The sequence below is a fragment of the Agelaius tricolor genome, unplaced genomic scaffold (genome assembly GCF_023055355.1).
Source record: "Agelaius tricolor isolate 1412-34295 unplaced genomic scaffold, bAgeTri1.0.p SCAF_31, whole genome shotgun sequence".
In the NCBI taxonomy this organism is placed as follows: Eukaryota; Metazoa; Chordata; class Aves; order Passeriformes; family Icteridae; genus Agelaius; species Agelaius tricolor.
In genome coordinates this window covers 2524252-2538298 of record NW_027269291.1, presented here as the reverse complement: position 1 = coordinate 2538298, position 14047 = coordinate 2524252, and the positions used below count along the sequence as shown (strand labels likewise).

General features: G+C 59.1%; 2 protein-coding genes across 4 annotated transcripts; one reads left to right on the top strand and one right to left on the bottom strand.

Annotated features, from left to right (window-relative positions):
• Positions 1 to 778: 778 nt before the first annotated feature.
• On the bottom strand, positions 779 to 4977 carry P3H4 (prolyl 3-hydroxylase family member 4 (inactive)). Its single transcript, XM_071450984.1, has 8 exons — positions 4204 to 4977; positions 2780 to 2929; positions 2493 to 2664; positions 2291 to 2419; positions 2037 to 2182; positions 1865 to 1951; positions 1611 to 1752; positions 779 to 1534 (listed from the first exon to the last, which is right to left on the bottom strand). The coding sequence occupies exons 1-8, from the start codon at positions 4693 to 4695 to the stop codon at positions 1524 to 1526; spliced, it is 1329 nt and encodes a 442-aa protein (XP_071307085.1). The 5' UTR covers positions 4696 to 4977; the 3' UTR covers positions 779 to 1523.
• Positions 4104 to 13990, top strand: FKBP10 (FKBP prolyl isomerase 10). Of its 3 annotated transcripts, none has more exons than XM_071450980.1 (10): positions 4104 to 4224; positions 7781 to 7926; positions 8770 to 8959; positions 9211 to 9356; positions 9461 to 9650; positions 10595 to 10740; positions 11278 to 11467; positions 11918 to 12060; positions 12579 to 12742; positions 12992 to 13990. In XM_071450980.1, the coding sequence occupies exons 2-10, from the start codon at positions 7839 to 7841 to the stop codon at positions 13175 to 13177; spliced, it is 1443 nt and encodes a 480-aa protein (XP_071307081.1). In that variant the 5' UTR covers positions 4104 to 4224; positions 7781 to 7838; the 3' UTR covers positions 13178 to 13990. The 3 variants fall into 3 exon arrangements, with proteins under 3 accessions (XP_071307081.1, XP_071307082.1, XP_071307080.1); XM_071450979.1 differs by lacking the exon at positions 4104 to 4224 and adding an exon at positions 5108 to 6626; XM_071450981.1 differs by lacking the exon at positions 7781 to 7926 and having other exon boundaries at positions 4112 to 4224.
• The last annotated feature ends 57 nt before the right edge of the window (positions 13991 to 14047 follow it).

Genomic DNA, 14047 nt, shown 5'->3' with positions numbered 1-14047 from the left:
CCACAGGTCTGGGGGCTCAGCCCCTGCCCCCCACCCTGCAGAGCTGGAAAAGCCCCGGTGAGCAGGGGTTCCAGGCAGGGCAGGGTGGGGTGCTGGCAGCCTCTTGCCACCCTCTTCCTTCCATTCCCATCCCTTCCCTCCCCCGGGGCCAACGCTGTGATTCAGCCTCTCAGTTTCAGTCCTCGTAGCCAATTTCCATGCGGAGCAGGAGGGAACACGGCAGGGAGGAGCGAGCAGCCACACACTGCCCTGTGCCTCGTGCCCAGGACTGGCACAGGTTTGTGGGCACCAACAGAGACCCCCAGCGGGCCCCAAAACGCAGGAGGTCACCCCACCCTGCCACCCCCACCTCCATGGGGGGATGCAGGCTGCACCCTCTGATCCAGGAGCATCCCCAAGGAGCAATGTCACAGTGCTGCACCCCAAAACAACCATCAGCTCATGGATATCACACCCCAAAACAACCATCAGCTCATGGATATCACACCCCAAAGACCCACATGGGGTAGGACATGCTGCCCTCCAGCCCCCTGCAGCTCCCCTCCTACCTCACCTGACAGCCTCAATGGGGGAGTCATGGGTCCCTTTTGGGGTCCCCCTCATGGAACCCGGAGCCTCACAGGAGCTGTCATGGCCTCCATGGGTCCCCACAAGTTCCCCCAGGTCATCTGTGGGGACATCCAGGCCTGAAGTCATCCCTTCCTCTCCCACAGCAGAGCCTCTCCTACCCTGAGCTCCTGGATCCCATGGTGGCAGCACATGGAAGGTGGAGGCAGCCTTGAAAAGACCAGTCTGGATTTTATTAAAAGTTCAGCACCAGTAAATATATAAAAAGAGCAACTGGGCAAGAGGGGAAATCTTAAATTAACGGAGCTTAAGGCCAGAGAGGGCTGGTGTGGCAAAAATTCAAGGCACGGGCAGGGCATGGGCACCTCAGCCTCGCCCCGTGGTGACACAGGGAGGTGACACACCAGGACCCCCTGTAGCACCAGGCTGGGGAGTCCAAGGGGAGCTGGCAGATTGCCTGGGAGGCTGGAGGAACAGGAGCAGGAGCCTCAGGGAGCCTCAGGAAGGGGCAGGAGCAGCTCCAGCAGCATCGTGCACTGCTCCCAGAGTAGGGGCAGCCTCCCAAGCCCATCAGGACAACATTGGGGTCGATCCTGGTGCATCATCCACAGATCCTGGGGAGTAGCTGAGGGGACACAGAAATCCCCAGTGCTGTGGGGCATCACTGCTGGTCAGGGCTCCTGGGGCACTGGGGACAGGGGTGGCCCAGGCCCCTGGGCAGGCAGGGACATTCAGGGCTGCTGCTGTTCCACTGATGGGAATTGGGCTGTGCCAGCAGACATCCCGGTGGCAAAGGCAGCCCTGCTGCAGGATGCTGGGCAGGATTGGCCCCTCCCCATGAGTCTGAGTTTCTACTGGTGGCTGGGAGGAGCCCAAAGCCTGATGTCCCCAAGATGGCATCGCAGAGCCACCACCATCCAGCTCAGTCGGTGCTGGCTCGCCCTTCACCTGGCTCATCATAGGATCTCTGCAAACAAGGAGAGTTTGGTGGCACCAGGGGTTTGGGCAGCAGACCCCCCACCCCTATAGCATGACCCCCAGACCTTGGTCATCTTTGTCTCCTTTGGTCTTGGGTTCCTGCCACCACTCTGAGAAGAATCCCTCCTCGTAGTCACCTTCACCCTCAAACTCGCCATCAGAGGGCAGGTCCAGCACCTCCAGCCCCTCAGCACCATCCACCTCCATCTGCAGCACAGGAGGAGGCAGAGGAGCTCGGCAGCCTCACCTGCAGTCGGCTCCAGGGCTGTTTGGGGGGTCACACCCCCACACACACCACCCTGCACCCCACATCAGGTACCTCATCATCATCATCCTGCAGGTACTGCCGGGCAAATTCCAGCATCTTCTTCTGAGCGGCCGTCTGGTTGTGGTACCTCACGGCTTCCTGGGCACCCAGGGGGAGAGGGGCTGGGTCAGACCCTCCCTGGGCATTGCAGGCCCACAGGATGGGGGTCTGGGGGGGTCCTCACCGGCCGCGGCTCGAAGTCTTCCTCACGGAGGCGCCAGCGCTCGCGGTGGAAGCGGTAATAGACCAGGTTCTGCTGCATCACCGTGTCCCCCGGGTCGAAGAGCATGTAGCTGGAGACGCTGCGCACCGCGTCCTGCACGTCGTTCACTGCGGGGAGCAGAGCCAGCTGACACGGGGTGACACCCCTGACAGGGCACACAGCACCCCAGGGTGCCCCCAGGGCACTCACAGCCCCCCGCTCCCCGCAGCACTCACGTTTGTAGTAAGCGAATTGTAGGTAGTGGTACATGGTGGCCACGAATTTCTCCACAAAGTAGCCGCCCACGTTGGGGGTGAGCTCGGTCTCGCAGTCCACCTTGCACTGCAGCACGCTCACAAAGTGGTCTGGGGGTGGAGATGTTGGGTGTTGCAGCCCTGATCACCACCCCAAATCTGCCATCCCCCAGCCCTCCACTACCTGCGATGGCAGGGTAGAAATCCTTGAACTCCTGGAGCTCGTAGGCGCCCTCACAGCCGGCCAGACAGTCCTCATAGGCCTTGTAGTACTCGGCCAGAGCCTGCTCCATGTCGGCTGCACTGCTCCGGAAATCCCCACCGTTGTACAGCTTCACTGCCCGCACGAATATCGGCTGCAAGGACCCCGGCTCAGTGAGGGAGAGCTGCTCCCCTCGGGGTTTGGCAGCACCAGGTGGGCTTGGAGCCCTGGGGAGCCCCTGTCCTGCCCCAGCCCCATCCCCTCCTCACCTCATAGGGCCGAGCTTCCAGGTCGACCAGGTATTCATCCACATCCAGCATGGTCCTGTAGTAGTTCAGGTACCTCAAGGTCATCTCATGCTTGGGGTTTTTCTGCAGGAAGGTGTGGGCAGCAGACACGGCTTTCTCGATCTTGTTTGACTGTGGAGGGAGGTGCAGAGACCTGCTGCAGGGCAGCCTGAACCCACAGTGCACCCAGCCAGACCCCTGGGCTGCAGGACAGAGGGGTGATCCTTGTGGGGAACAGCCCTGAACCCACAGCGCACAATCATCCACTGGCTGTGATGGACAGACAGAGTCTAGGAGCACGGACATTGCAGGTAACTCCAGCCACACCAACCTCCTGGCTGTGCCCATGGTGGCCACAGGGGCAGCTCAGCCTCTCATGGGCTCCCATATCCAGCCAGGAGTGATCCACGTGGTGTGAGGAGGATCCACGTGGTGTGAGGAGGATCCACGTGCTGTGGGTTTGACCCACACATCAGCTCCTCTCCAGCACTGCCATCAGACCTGGCTGCTGCCCCTGCTGCTTTATGGGCTCTCGGGTTGCAGCTTCAGGGGAGTGAGCAGGGAGGGAAGGTGGTTTGAATGACCCATCCATGAAATGGGTTTGGGCCAGAGCAGCAAGAGGAAAAGGCATTAAGGACGAAGCCAGGCAGTCCCTCACCACTGCCAGGTGAGTGGGGCTGCAGTGCTGAGTGCTAAAACAGCACCAGCAGTGGAAGGTGCCAGGGACCAGACCCTGAGCAGGGACTGTCCCCTGCCAGAGCCACTCTGGCCAGCACATGGCCACCCGAGGGGGGTGCCTTATGAAACCTCCCTCCCCAAAACCTCCCTCCACGTTTGCACTGTGAAGCTGAGCAAGTCCTTCTTTCTTACAAAGCATCCAGACACGTGTCCCACCACAACCAGAGGCACTGCACCCTCCAGCTCAGGCCCCTCAGGCTGGGGCAGCCCCTGTGTGCTCTCTGCCTGTCCAGGGAGACCTTGGGCCACCAGGGCAACACAAGGTGGGACAGAGGGACACAACCACAGGGGCCCCCCAGTCGTCCTGCCTGATGTGTCCCAGATGATGCTGACGTGCCACGGCTCAGGGGCAGTATGGAGGAGCTGGTGGGGGATGCCAGATGGGGAGGGAAGGAAAGGGGAGGCACCTGACAGCAGGGTGCAGGATGGAGTGGGGCACAGATAGACGGGAGTGGGCTTCAGGGTGGGCAGATCAGAGCCTGACAGTGTAGGATGGGGAGCACAGGATGGGGATGCAGAATGGGGGTGTCAAAGAGGAGGCGGCACAGGATGAGACCCAGGAAGGGGTGTGCCCAATCAGGGGGCAGGATGGAATGGAAAGATCAGTGGTGCAGGACGGAGGAGCAGGACCCTCCCACCCCTTCCCCCTTCCATTTGCACCGCCTCACCTTGAAGAGCGCGTAGTGCAGGTACTGGTAGGGCTGGCGGCGCTGGAAGTCGCGCAGGGTCTGCGCCGGCGGGTAGCGCAGCTGGAACACGGGCAGCTCCCTCTTGCAGGCTCGCAGGCAGCCGGCTCGGAGCAGCAGCCGCCCGAAGAGCCGCAGCTCCCGCTCCCACTCCCGCTCCCCGGCGGGCCCGTCCCCGGCGGGCGGGGGCTCCCCGGCGCAGCGGCGGTGGCAATGCGCCTCGCTGTCCCGCAGCAGCCTGTGGAGCCGCAGGCTGGCCTCCAGCCCCTGAGCGCTCTCCGCCCACTGCGCGTCCGCGTACTGCTCCAGCGCCCGCTCGTAGGCGCTCTGCAGCGGCTCCAGCGCGGCCGCGGGGAAGCCGCGCACGCTGTACTGCTCGTACTGCGCCGCGCACAGCCCCGCCGCCAGCGCCGCCAGCAGCGCCCGCGCTACCGGCACCGCTACCGGCACCGCTACCGGCACCGCGCCGCCCATCGCTGCTGCCGCGCACTGCCCGCGCAGCGCCCCACGCACTCCCCGCGCACTGCCCGCGTACTGCCCGCGCACAGCCCCGCGCACCGCCTCGCGCACCGCCCCGCGCACAGCACGCGCAGAGCCCCGCGCCTGCCCACGTACTGCCCGCGCACAGCCCCGCGCACCGCCCTGCGCACAGCCCCGCGTACTACCCGCGCACCGCCCCGCGTACAGCTCCGCGCACCGCCCCGCGCACCGGCCCGCGCAGCGCTCCACGCCGGGCCCCGCGCAGGGGGCGGGCAGCGGGGATGGGCGGTGCGTGGCGGGCGCGCAGGGTCTTAGTGCGGCTCCGCCGGCCCCGCGGGGGATGCGCGGGGGATGCGCGGGGGATGCGCAGAGCGAGGTTCCTCAGCTGCACCATGCGCGGGCGCATTCTCCAGGCCGGCGGTGGCCGGAGGTGTCCCCGCCGCTGGCCAGTGCCAAGCCCGAGGCCACACGCCCTGTGCCGTGCCAGATCCCGGCCCCAGAGCTGTCCCGTGCCAGGCCTCGGCACGGCCGCAGTGGCCCCGGCCCAAACCCAGCGCTTTGTCGCTGGCTGGACGGTGGCACTGAGGGATGTCACTGCGCGGGGCAGCAGCCAGGACAATGCTGAGGTTGCTCCCTGCGGAGCGGAGGGTGCGGCTGTGGTGCCACCACCCCTGTCAGCACTCCCTGGGCACAGCGAGGCCGTGTCCCAGCGCCATCGGGGGAGCCACGTGTCCCCCCAGGCTGCTCCGAGCCGTGCTGACGGTGCTGACCCCGGTGTGGGGTGTGCTGGGGGGCTGCAAACCCCCCCGGGGCTGAGCTAGGGGAGCTGACGGTGCTTGGCTGGGGCTGTTTCTCTCACTGGTAGCACTGAGCCTCAGAGGAGCTGGGCTGGGATTTGGGTTTGGGTGCACAGCCTGTTGCGTTTCCCACCTGGCGCTCACCAAAGGTTCTTGCCGCAGGACCTGTTTCTTGCCGATGGATTTGGGGGATCAGGGATGTGTGGGCAACGCCTCTGTGAGAGTTTGAGGCTGTGTTTGTCTGGGAAGGACTGCTGGGAGAATTTCACATTTTTGAGTGAAGGCTCTGCCAGCAGCAGACTCGTTATTAAAACACTTAATTCCTTTTATTTACTCTCCCGAGCTGCTGGGATTGAGCAGGAGCATCTTGGGCCGGGTGCAATGAGCTGGCAGGGGCAGAAGGAAGAAGAGGAGGAGGAGGAGGAGGAGGAGGAGGAGGAGGAGGAGGAGGCAAAGCAGCGCTAGGACCTGGGGCAGGGCAGGGCCGGGCTGGGCCTGCAGCCGCACGGAGGAGGAACTGCCCAAGGAGAAAAAAAAAGAGAGAGAGAGAGTAAATAATGAAAAAATGAGAGGGAGGAGGAAAAAAAATAGGAGAGTAAAAAAAGAGGAAAAGGGGGAAAGGAGGGAAGAAGATAAATAAATAAAGGAGGGGGGAAAAAACGAAGAGGAAAAACAAAAGAGGGGAAAAGAATAACCCCTGCCGCCGTGGATCGCTCCGTGCCGCGGTGTCAGCTCCCGGCGCGGCGGGGGGAGCGCGGCGGGGCCCGGACACGTCTACAGAAATTCCAGGCGGGCCGGGCTGGGCGGGCGGAGGGGAAGAGAAGGCAAAGGGGCGTCCCGGGCAGGAAAGGGGAGTCCTGAACCCCCCGCCTTCCTCCTTCCCTTCCGCCGCCTCAGCCCCAGCGCCATGGCCATGGCCCCGGGCAGCCGCTGCTGCCTCCTCCTCCTCCTCCTCCTCCTCCTGGGCGTCTTGGGGGCCCCGGCGCTGGGCGACCCCGGCCCCTTGGAAGACGTGGTGATAGACAGATACTATATTCCCAAAATCTGCCTGCGGGAGGCGCAGATGGGGGATTTCATTCGCTACCACTACAATGGGACCTTTAAAGATGGCAAAAAGTTTGACTCCAGGTATCGCCCGCGGCTCCGCGGCGGCTGCATGCGGGGGGCAGCTGCGGCGGGACCCTGCATGCCTCCCCCGGCCCCCAGCCCGCGATCCGGGCCGGGCAGGCAGCCTGGAGACCCCGCATGCCTTCCCCAGCCCCAGGACAGAGACAACGCCCGGCTTGGAGCCGAGGAGGGGTTTCGGTGGGCGCTGGGGTGGCTCAGGAGCCTGCACACGCGGCAGCCTGAAGCGAACCCCCAGCCCCGGCTGCAGCCCCCCAGCCCTTTGGGGAGCCTGCACCCCCTCAGTCCACAGGGCTGTGGGATAGCCTGCGCTAATTTGGCCCTAATTGGCACGCTGTGCACGCAGGAACACGTATGTGCATGTGCTGCACAGGCAGGGAAATGCTTGAAGCACTTTGAGACGTGGCAGCAGCAAAACCGTTCATTATACCAGAGGCTTTGCTCTGCTGGCCTCAGAGCTCCTTGGCCCCCTGCTCTGCTCATGCTGGCTGGGAATCGGGGTTGGGGCAGCCCCAGCCTGTGTCCCCAGTGCTCCTTCCTCCCCCACTATGTGCAGGAAGGAGCACTGGGGACACAGGAATAACTGGAGCCACATAGCAATCAAAATTTCCCAGGCAGGTGTTGTTTTGGAGCTCTGGAAAGCAAAGGGGGTTCACAGTTTAATGTGTCTTATCTTTCTTGTGAGCATCAATGGGGGAGAAATTAACTGCAGTGAGAACCTCACTGCTAAAAAGAGTTCTCTGTCAAGAGGACATCTGCTGCCCCAGTAGTTTCTTGGAGTGTTTTAAGGTTTAAAAATAAAAACAAATTTGCAGTTTGAAAATGAGGCCGGGACATCATCTTTCCTCATCACTGTGTAAAGCTCCAATGTGCCAGGTACAAAATGATTTGGAAGCAGCAGGAAGCCCCAGAGCTGCCAGCCTCCAGCCCAGCTGAGTGGGTGAGATCTGGGGAGGGTCTGGATGGCTTTGGGGGCTGAAATCCTGACCAGCTGCCCTCCAGCAGCATGAGATTGAGCCCTCCAGCGTCCACATTTTTGACCTATGAGCTCTGCCTGCAACACAGGGACTCACAGGCTGTGATGTGAGAGCTGCACTGGCAGCTCTGGGAGCTTCATCCCTTTTCTCAGCTCTGATGGCTCTGTCCCTTTGCCCCAGCTACGACAGAGGGGCCACGGTGGCCGGTGTGGTGGGCGTTGGGCGGCTGATCACGGGCATGGACCGGGGGCTGCAGGGCATGTGCGTCAACGAGCGGCGCCACCTCATCGTGCCACCCCACCTGGGCTACGGCAGCATCGGCGTGGGTAAGGGGCCCTGGCACGGGGGGCTCAGGGAGAAAAGGCCCCAGGGGCAGGGACAGGGCTCCAGGGGCCCCCTGGAAGATGTGGCCTAAGGGTGGCTCCATGGCCAAGGCGAGGGGTGCTGAAGTGGGGCTTCCCTGGTGTGGTGTTTCCCATGGCAGGAAGGAAATGATGGATCCGACTCCATGTTCTTGGAAAGTCAATTTATTATGATATGATGTGATATGATATATTATATGATATATATTATATCATATTAGACCATATATTACACATATTATATTATATTATATTATATTATATTATATTATATTATACTACATTACATTATATTACATTATACTACATTACATTACATTATATTACATTATACTACATTACATTACATTATATTACATTATACTATATTATACTATGCTAAATAATAGAGAAAGGATACAGACAGAAGGCTGAACAAGATATTAATTAAAAACTCCTGACTCCTCAGAGTCCCAACACAGCTTGACTGTGATTGGTCATTCAGTCAAAACAATTCACATGTTGGATAAAAAAAATCTTCAAATCACATTCCAAAGCAGCAAAACACAGGAGAAGCAAATGAGATAATATTGTTTTCCTTTTTCTCTGAGGCTTCTCAGCTTCTCAGGAGAAGAAATCCTGGTGAAGGGATTTTTCCAGAAAATGTGACAGTGACAGCCTGGGAATGGGGGGTCCTGCCCCCAGCTGGGCTGTGCTGGGTCTCCATCAGTGGGTTCAGGGGAGGCTGCAGGGGGCAGAGCCCATGGCTGGCCTGGGCTCGGTGTTGGCCCCACTGAAGGTGCTCTGTCCTTGCTGCTGCCCCTTTAGCGGGGCTGATCCCCCCAGATGCCACGCTGTACTTCGATGTGGTCATGCTGGACATCTGGAACAAGAATGACAAGCTGCAGATCACCACCCTGTCCAAACCCCAGCACTGCAACCGCACGGTGGAGAACTCGGACTTCGTGCGGTACCACTACAACGGCACTCTGCTGGATGGGACCCCCTTCGACTCCAGGTAGGGCCACTGGGATGCCCCCTGGCCTCAGGGCACCTGGGATGCACCCTCTGCCTCCACACTGGGCCACTTGGGGTGGCTGGGACCCAGGGACACCGGCCTGGGCACACAGTGGGAGCAGCCTCACCCTGTCCTGCTCTCCAGCAGGGCTGGTGCAGCTCCATGACCCCCCAAACCAGCCTCTGGCACAGCCCTGCTCTGCCTGGGGCTGCTGGTGCGGAGCCATCCTCATCCTCATTATCCACCACCAGCTACAGCAAGGGCAGCACCTATGACACCTACGTGGGCACGGGGTGGCTGATCAAGGGCATGGACCAGGGGCTGCTGGGGATGTGCGCTGGGGAGAAGAGGAGCATCATCATCCCCCCGTTCCTGGCCTATGGGGAGAAGGGCTACGGTGAGCCAGGCAGCACCCCATGCTGCCAGCCCCTTCCCTGCCAGCTCTGAGCAGAGCCCCCTGGTGTAGGACCCTCCTTCAGGCTGAGCTCTTTCCTCTCCCAGGGACGGTGATCCCACCGCAGGCGTCACTGGTGTTCAGCGTGCTGCTGGTGGATTTCCACAATCCCAAGGATGGCGTCTCCCTGGAGCACCTGGAGGTGCCAGAGACCTGCAAGCGCCGGGCTGTGACCGGGGACTTTGTCCGCTACCACTACAACGGGACACTCATGGATGGGACCCTCTTTGACTCCAGGTGTGGGATGGGACACTCATGGATGGGACAATCTTTGACTCCAGGTGTGGGAGAGAGGGGACACTCATGGATGGGACCCTCTTTGACTCCAGGTGTGGGATGGGACACTCATGGATGGGACCCTCTTTGACTCCAGGTGTGGGATGGGACACTCATGGATGGGACAATCTTTGACTCCAGGTGTGGGATGGGACACTCATGGATGGGACCCTCTTTGACTCCAGGTGTGGGAGGAAGTGGCCATGTAGGGAGAGACCCTGATGTCCTCTCCTGGCTGCAGGGAAAGGCTGGAGAGAGGATGTTGGAACCCAGGAAATTCCTCTGGCTGCCCTGGAGGATTCAAGCCCCTGCCCAGGGGGGCTCAGAGACCTTGGCACAGAGCCCAAGACCCCTGTGCCTTTGATTTAGCCCTTGGAAAAAACAATTACTGATCTTATATGAAGAATTACAAGCCACAAAAGTTTAGGTAGAATCATAGTGAATTGATCACAGGGTGAAAAATAGATTTTTTGGGGTTTTTAGAATGGGGGTTCAGGGGGCAAGATGGAGGATCTGGGTGTGTCCAGCCTTTCTCCTTCTTCTTCTTGGCCTCCATCTTCTGCTGTGATGGTGGCACTTTTGTATTGGTTTAGAGTAGAAGCTCACTGTCTAACATAGGTGATAGGTATTGGAAAGTAATTGTAAATATTGTACACGTAGTTTTCAGTATAAAAGGATAACACTGCCCCAAGGACAGGCAGAGTGTCTCCATGTCTCCGACTGTCCTGCTGAGCCGACCTCAGCAAGGGGACAATGGGCATGAAATAGGCTAAAAAAACCCAATATCTGTTTGTTGCATCTCTTGGAGCAGGGTTTGTTTCCTGGGCAAGCAGGAGAGGCTGGGTTGGGGTGTAGGGGCTGGGGGCATTGATGGATCAATGGTGCTGGGGGTTCTCTCGCTGCAGCTACTCCCGCAATCAGACCTACAACACCTACATTGGCAAGGGCTACATCATCCCTGGCATGGATCAGGGGCTGCAGGGCGTCTGCGTGGGAGAGCACCGGCGAGTGGTCATCCCCCCACACCTGGCTTACGGGGAGAACGGTGCAGGTAAACGTGCACAGGGCTCTGAGGGACACCTGTGGGCTCTGAGGTGCTCTGAGGGCACAGCAAGGGGTGTGGTGGTGCTCACAGGGGTGGGCAGGGTGAGGGAAGAGATGAGAATCTTGACTCCATGTTTCAGAAGGATGATTTATTATTTTATGATATATATTGTATTAAAAGAAAATGGTGTATTAAAACTATACTAAAAGAATAGAAGCAAGGATTTCATCAGAAGGCTTGCAAGGAATAGAAAGGACTGGTAACAAAATCTTGTGATTGACCAGAGAGTCTGAGACAGCTGGATTGTGATTGGCCATTAATTAGAAACAACCACATGAGACCAATCAAAGATCCACCTATTTCATTGCACAGCAGCAGATAATTATTGTTTACATTTCGTTTCTGAGGCCTCTCAGCCTCTCAGGAGAAAAAAATCCTAACAAAAGGATTTTTCATAAAATATGTCTGTGACAAAGGGGTGTGGGAAGAGGCAGGGAGAGGCTTCACCAGCCCTGCAGCGCTCTCCTCATCCTCCTCTTCCAGGGGATAAAATTCCCGGCTCAGCCGTGCTCATCTTTGATGTGCACATCATCGATTTCCACAACCCCGCGGACCCGGTGGAGATCGAGACCGTGTTCCGGCCCGAGGGCTGCAATGTCACCAGCCGCCACCGCGACTTCGTGCGCTACCACTACAACTGCTCCCTGCTGGATGGCACCCGGCTCTTCTCCTCGTGAGTGCCCCCCGAGCATCCCTGTCCTTGCTGGGGACAAATCCTGGCTGGCACTGGGCTGGGGGTGACAGGCACCAGGACCTGGGACGGGCAGATTGGCCACAGGGCAGCAGGAGGGTTCAAGGGACACAGCGGGATGGACAGCAGGAGGGACACAGAGGGATGGACAGCAGGAGGGTTCAAGGGACACAGAGGGATGGACAGCAGGAGGGACACAGAGGGATGGACAGCAGGAGGGACACAGAGGGATGGACAGCAGGAGAGTTCAGGGGACACAGAGGGATGGACAGCAGGAGGGTTCCAGGGACACAGAGGGATGGATATGGCTCCATGGAGGGGGTGGAACTTCACGGCACACCAGGATGGACGATGTGGGATTCTGGGATGGAAGGGGTTGGGGTTTCAGGGCTGCCCCGCTTTTCTCACCTGTTTCCTCTGTGCCTCCTGCAGCCATGACTACGAGAAGCCCCAGGAGGTGACTCTGGGGGCCAACAAGGTGATTGAGGGGCTCAACAGTGGCCTGCTGGACATGTGTGCAGGGGAGAGAAGGGTGCTCATCGTGCCCCCACACCTGGGCCACGGGGAGAGCGGAGGTAGGGGAGTGTGACCGTGTCCACAGGGGTCTGAGGATGAGGGGAGAGATGAGGATCTGACTCCATGTTTCAGAAGGCTTGATTTATTATTTTATTGTATATATTATATCAAAACTATGCTAAAAGAATAGAAGAAAGGATTTCATCAGAAGGCTGGCTAAGAATAGAAAAAGAAAGAATGATACCAAAGGCTTGTGGCTCGGACTCTCTGTCTGAGCCAGCTGGGCTGTGATTGGCCATTAATTAGAAACAACCAACATGGGCTAATCAAAGACCCACCTGTTGCATTCCACAGCAGCAGATAACCATTGGTTACATTTTGTTCCCAAGGCCTCTCAGCTTCTCAAGAGGAAAAATCCTAAGGAAAGGGTTTTTCATAAAAGATGTCTGCGACAGGGGAGCGTCAGCTGATGTGGGCAAAGCAAACTGGGTGGTTCAGCCTTGCTGGGCTGGGCTCCACCACCCCTCACCCTGCCAGGGCTGTGGGGCTCAGGGCTTTGCCTCTGCTGTGTTTCCAGCCCGGGGGGTGCCTGGCAGCGCCGTGCTGCGCTTCGAGGTGGAGCTGATCTCCATGGAGGAGGGGGTTCCTGAGGGCTACCTCTTCATCTGGCATGGGGAGCCACCAGCCAACCTGTACGAGCAGATGGACCTCAACAAGGACGGGGGCATCCCTGCTGAAGAGGTGAGCGGGTGCAGGAGGAAATGGGGGCACAGGGGACCCCACCCTGGGCAGCAGCACTTGAAGGGCACTTGGGAGGCTGCAGAGCTCTGCAGGAAGATCACCCCAGTAAAAAGCATTGCTGCTGGGTGTGGGCAGGGTCCCCAAGGGCAGCCTCTGCTCCCTGGCCTTGGCATGGGCTGTGCTCTCCCTGCCCTGCCTGGTGCTGGCTGTGCAGAGCCAAGCAGCGTCTGTTCCCTCTCCCCTCTGCAGTTCTCCACCTTCATCAAGACCCAGGTGGCAGAGGGGAAAGGCCGCCTGATGCCCAGCTCTGACCCAGAGAAAGTCATTGCTGACATGTTCCAGAACCAGGACCGCAACCAGGACGGGAAGATCACACCCGAGGAGCTGAAGCTCAAGTCGGATGAGGACCAGGAGAAGATTCATGAGGAGCTCTGAGGGGCAGTCCCTGCTGTTCTGGACTCATCCTTGCCATGTCATGGCTGCTCTCCCACCCTGGGACCTGCCCCTGCCCCTCCCCAGTCCTGCAGGGGGTTGGGTTTTGATTTTCACCTCTTATTAACTGAGGGTATTTTGATGTGTTCTCCTGAGCAGGAAAACTCAGCCCCCAGCTACTAAATCCAGACAAGAAGCTGTCCCCTCCCTAAGCCCCTTCACCCTCCACCAGTGACTGCAGGTCCAACTCCAGCCCCTCACCTGGCTGTGCTGCAGGGGTGGGTCCCCCTCACTTCCACCCCTTTTTTGTAGTTTAGGGTTGGGGATTGGGTTTTTTATATACACACTTAAAATTCTTTAGAGAGAATGAAGAGAAGGCTTTTGTCCCCTTCCCTGCTCTGCCCCTGCTGCCATCCTCCCTGGGACAAGAGGCTGAAGAGGGCTCAGGTTCCCAGGGTGAACTCTGCAGGCATCTGCTGTCCCCAAAATCTGGAACTGCGGGACCTGGCAAACCCCTCATCAGCTGGGAGAAGGGCACAGAGCCTCATTCCCCAGCCCTCAGGGAGCAGCACTGTCCCCCTTCACACCCTCCCCACCTCCCAGTGACTGAGGCAGATCAGAGCTGTTTAATTTCCATGCCTAAATGCAGGTCACAGTGCTCAGGTCCCTCTGCTGGACCAGCACAGCTCCCAAAACCTCTGCAGTCTGTCCTGGACAGGGACAGAAGGAATGCAGGAGCACAGCAGTGCAGAGTGAACCCCTCAAACAGGGACTCTGCCTTGCACCAAATAAATCATTCCTCCAGGTTTCCAAGGAGTTTGACTGTGTTTGGTTTCTTTGCCGTGAAAATTCCCATGTGTTGGGGTACAGGCA

Excerpts from the sequence above, each read along its gene's own strand:
- P3H4 (XM_071450984.1), bottom strand. The coding sequence starts at position 4,695 with ATGGGCGGCGCGGTGCCGGTAGCGGTGCCGGTAGCGGTGCCGGTAGCG. Across the intron at positions 2,930-4,203 it reads TGCACTACGCGCTCTTCAAG|TCAAACAAGATCGAGAAAGC; the intron begins GTGAGGCGGTGC and ends CTCCCTCCACAG. Across the intron at positions 1,753-1,864 it reads TGCAGGATGATGATGATGAG|ATGGAGGTGGATGGTGCTGA; the intron begins GTACCTGATGTG and ends CCTGTGCTGCAG.
- FKBP10 (XM_071450979.1), top strand. The coding sequence starts at position 6,406 with ATGGCCATGGCCCCGGGCAGCCGCTGCTGCCTCCTCCTCCTCCTCCTC. Across the intron at positions 9,651-10,594 it reads GGGACCCTCTTTGACTCCAG|CTACTCCCGCAATCAGACCT; the intron begins GTGTGGGATGGG and ends CTCTCGCTGCAG. Across the intron at positions 12,743-12,991 it reads GGGGCATCCCTGCTGAAGAG|TTCTCCACCTTCATCAAGAC; the intron begins GTGAGCGGGTGC and ends TCCCCTCTGCAG.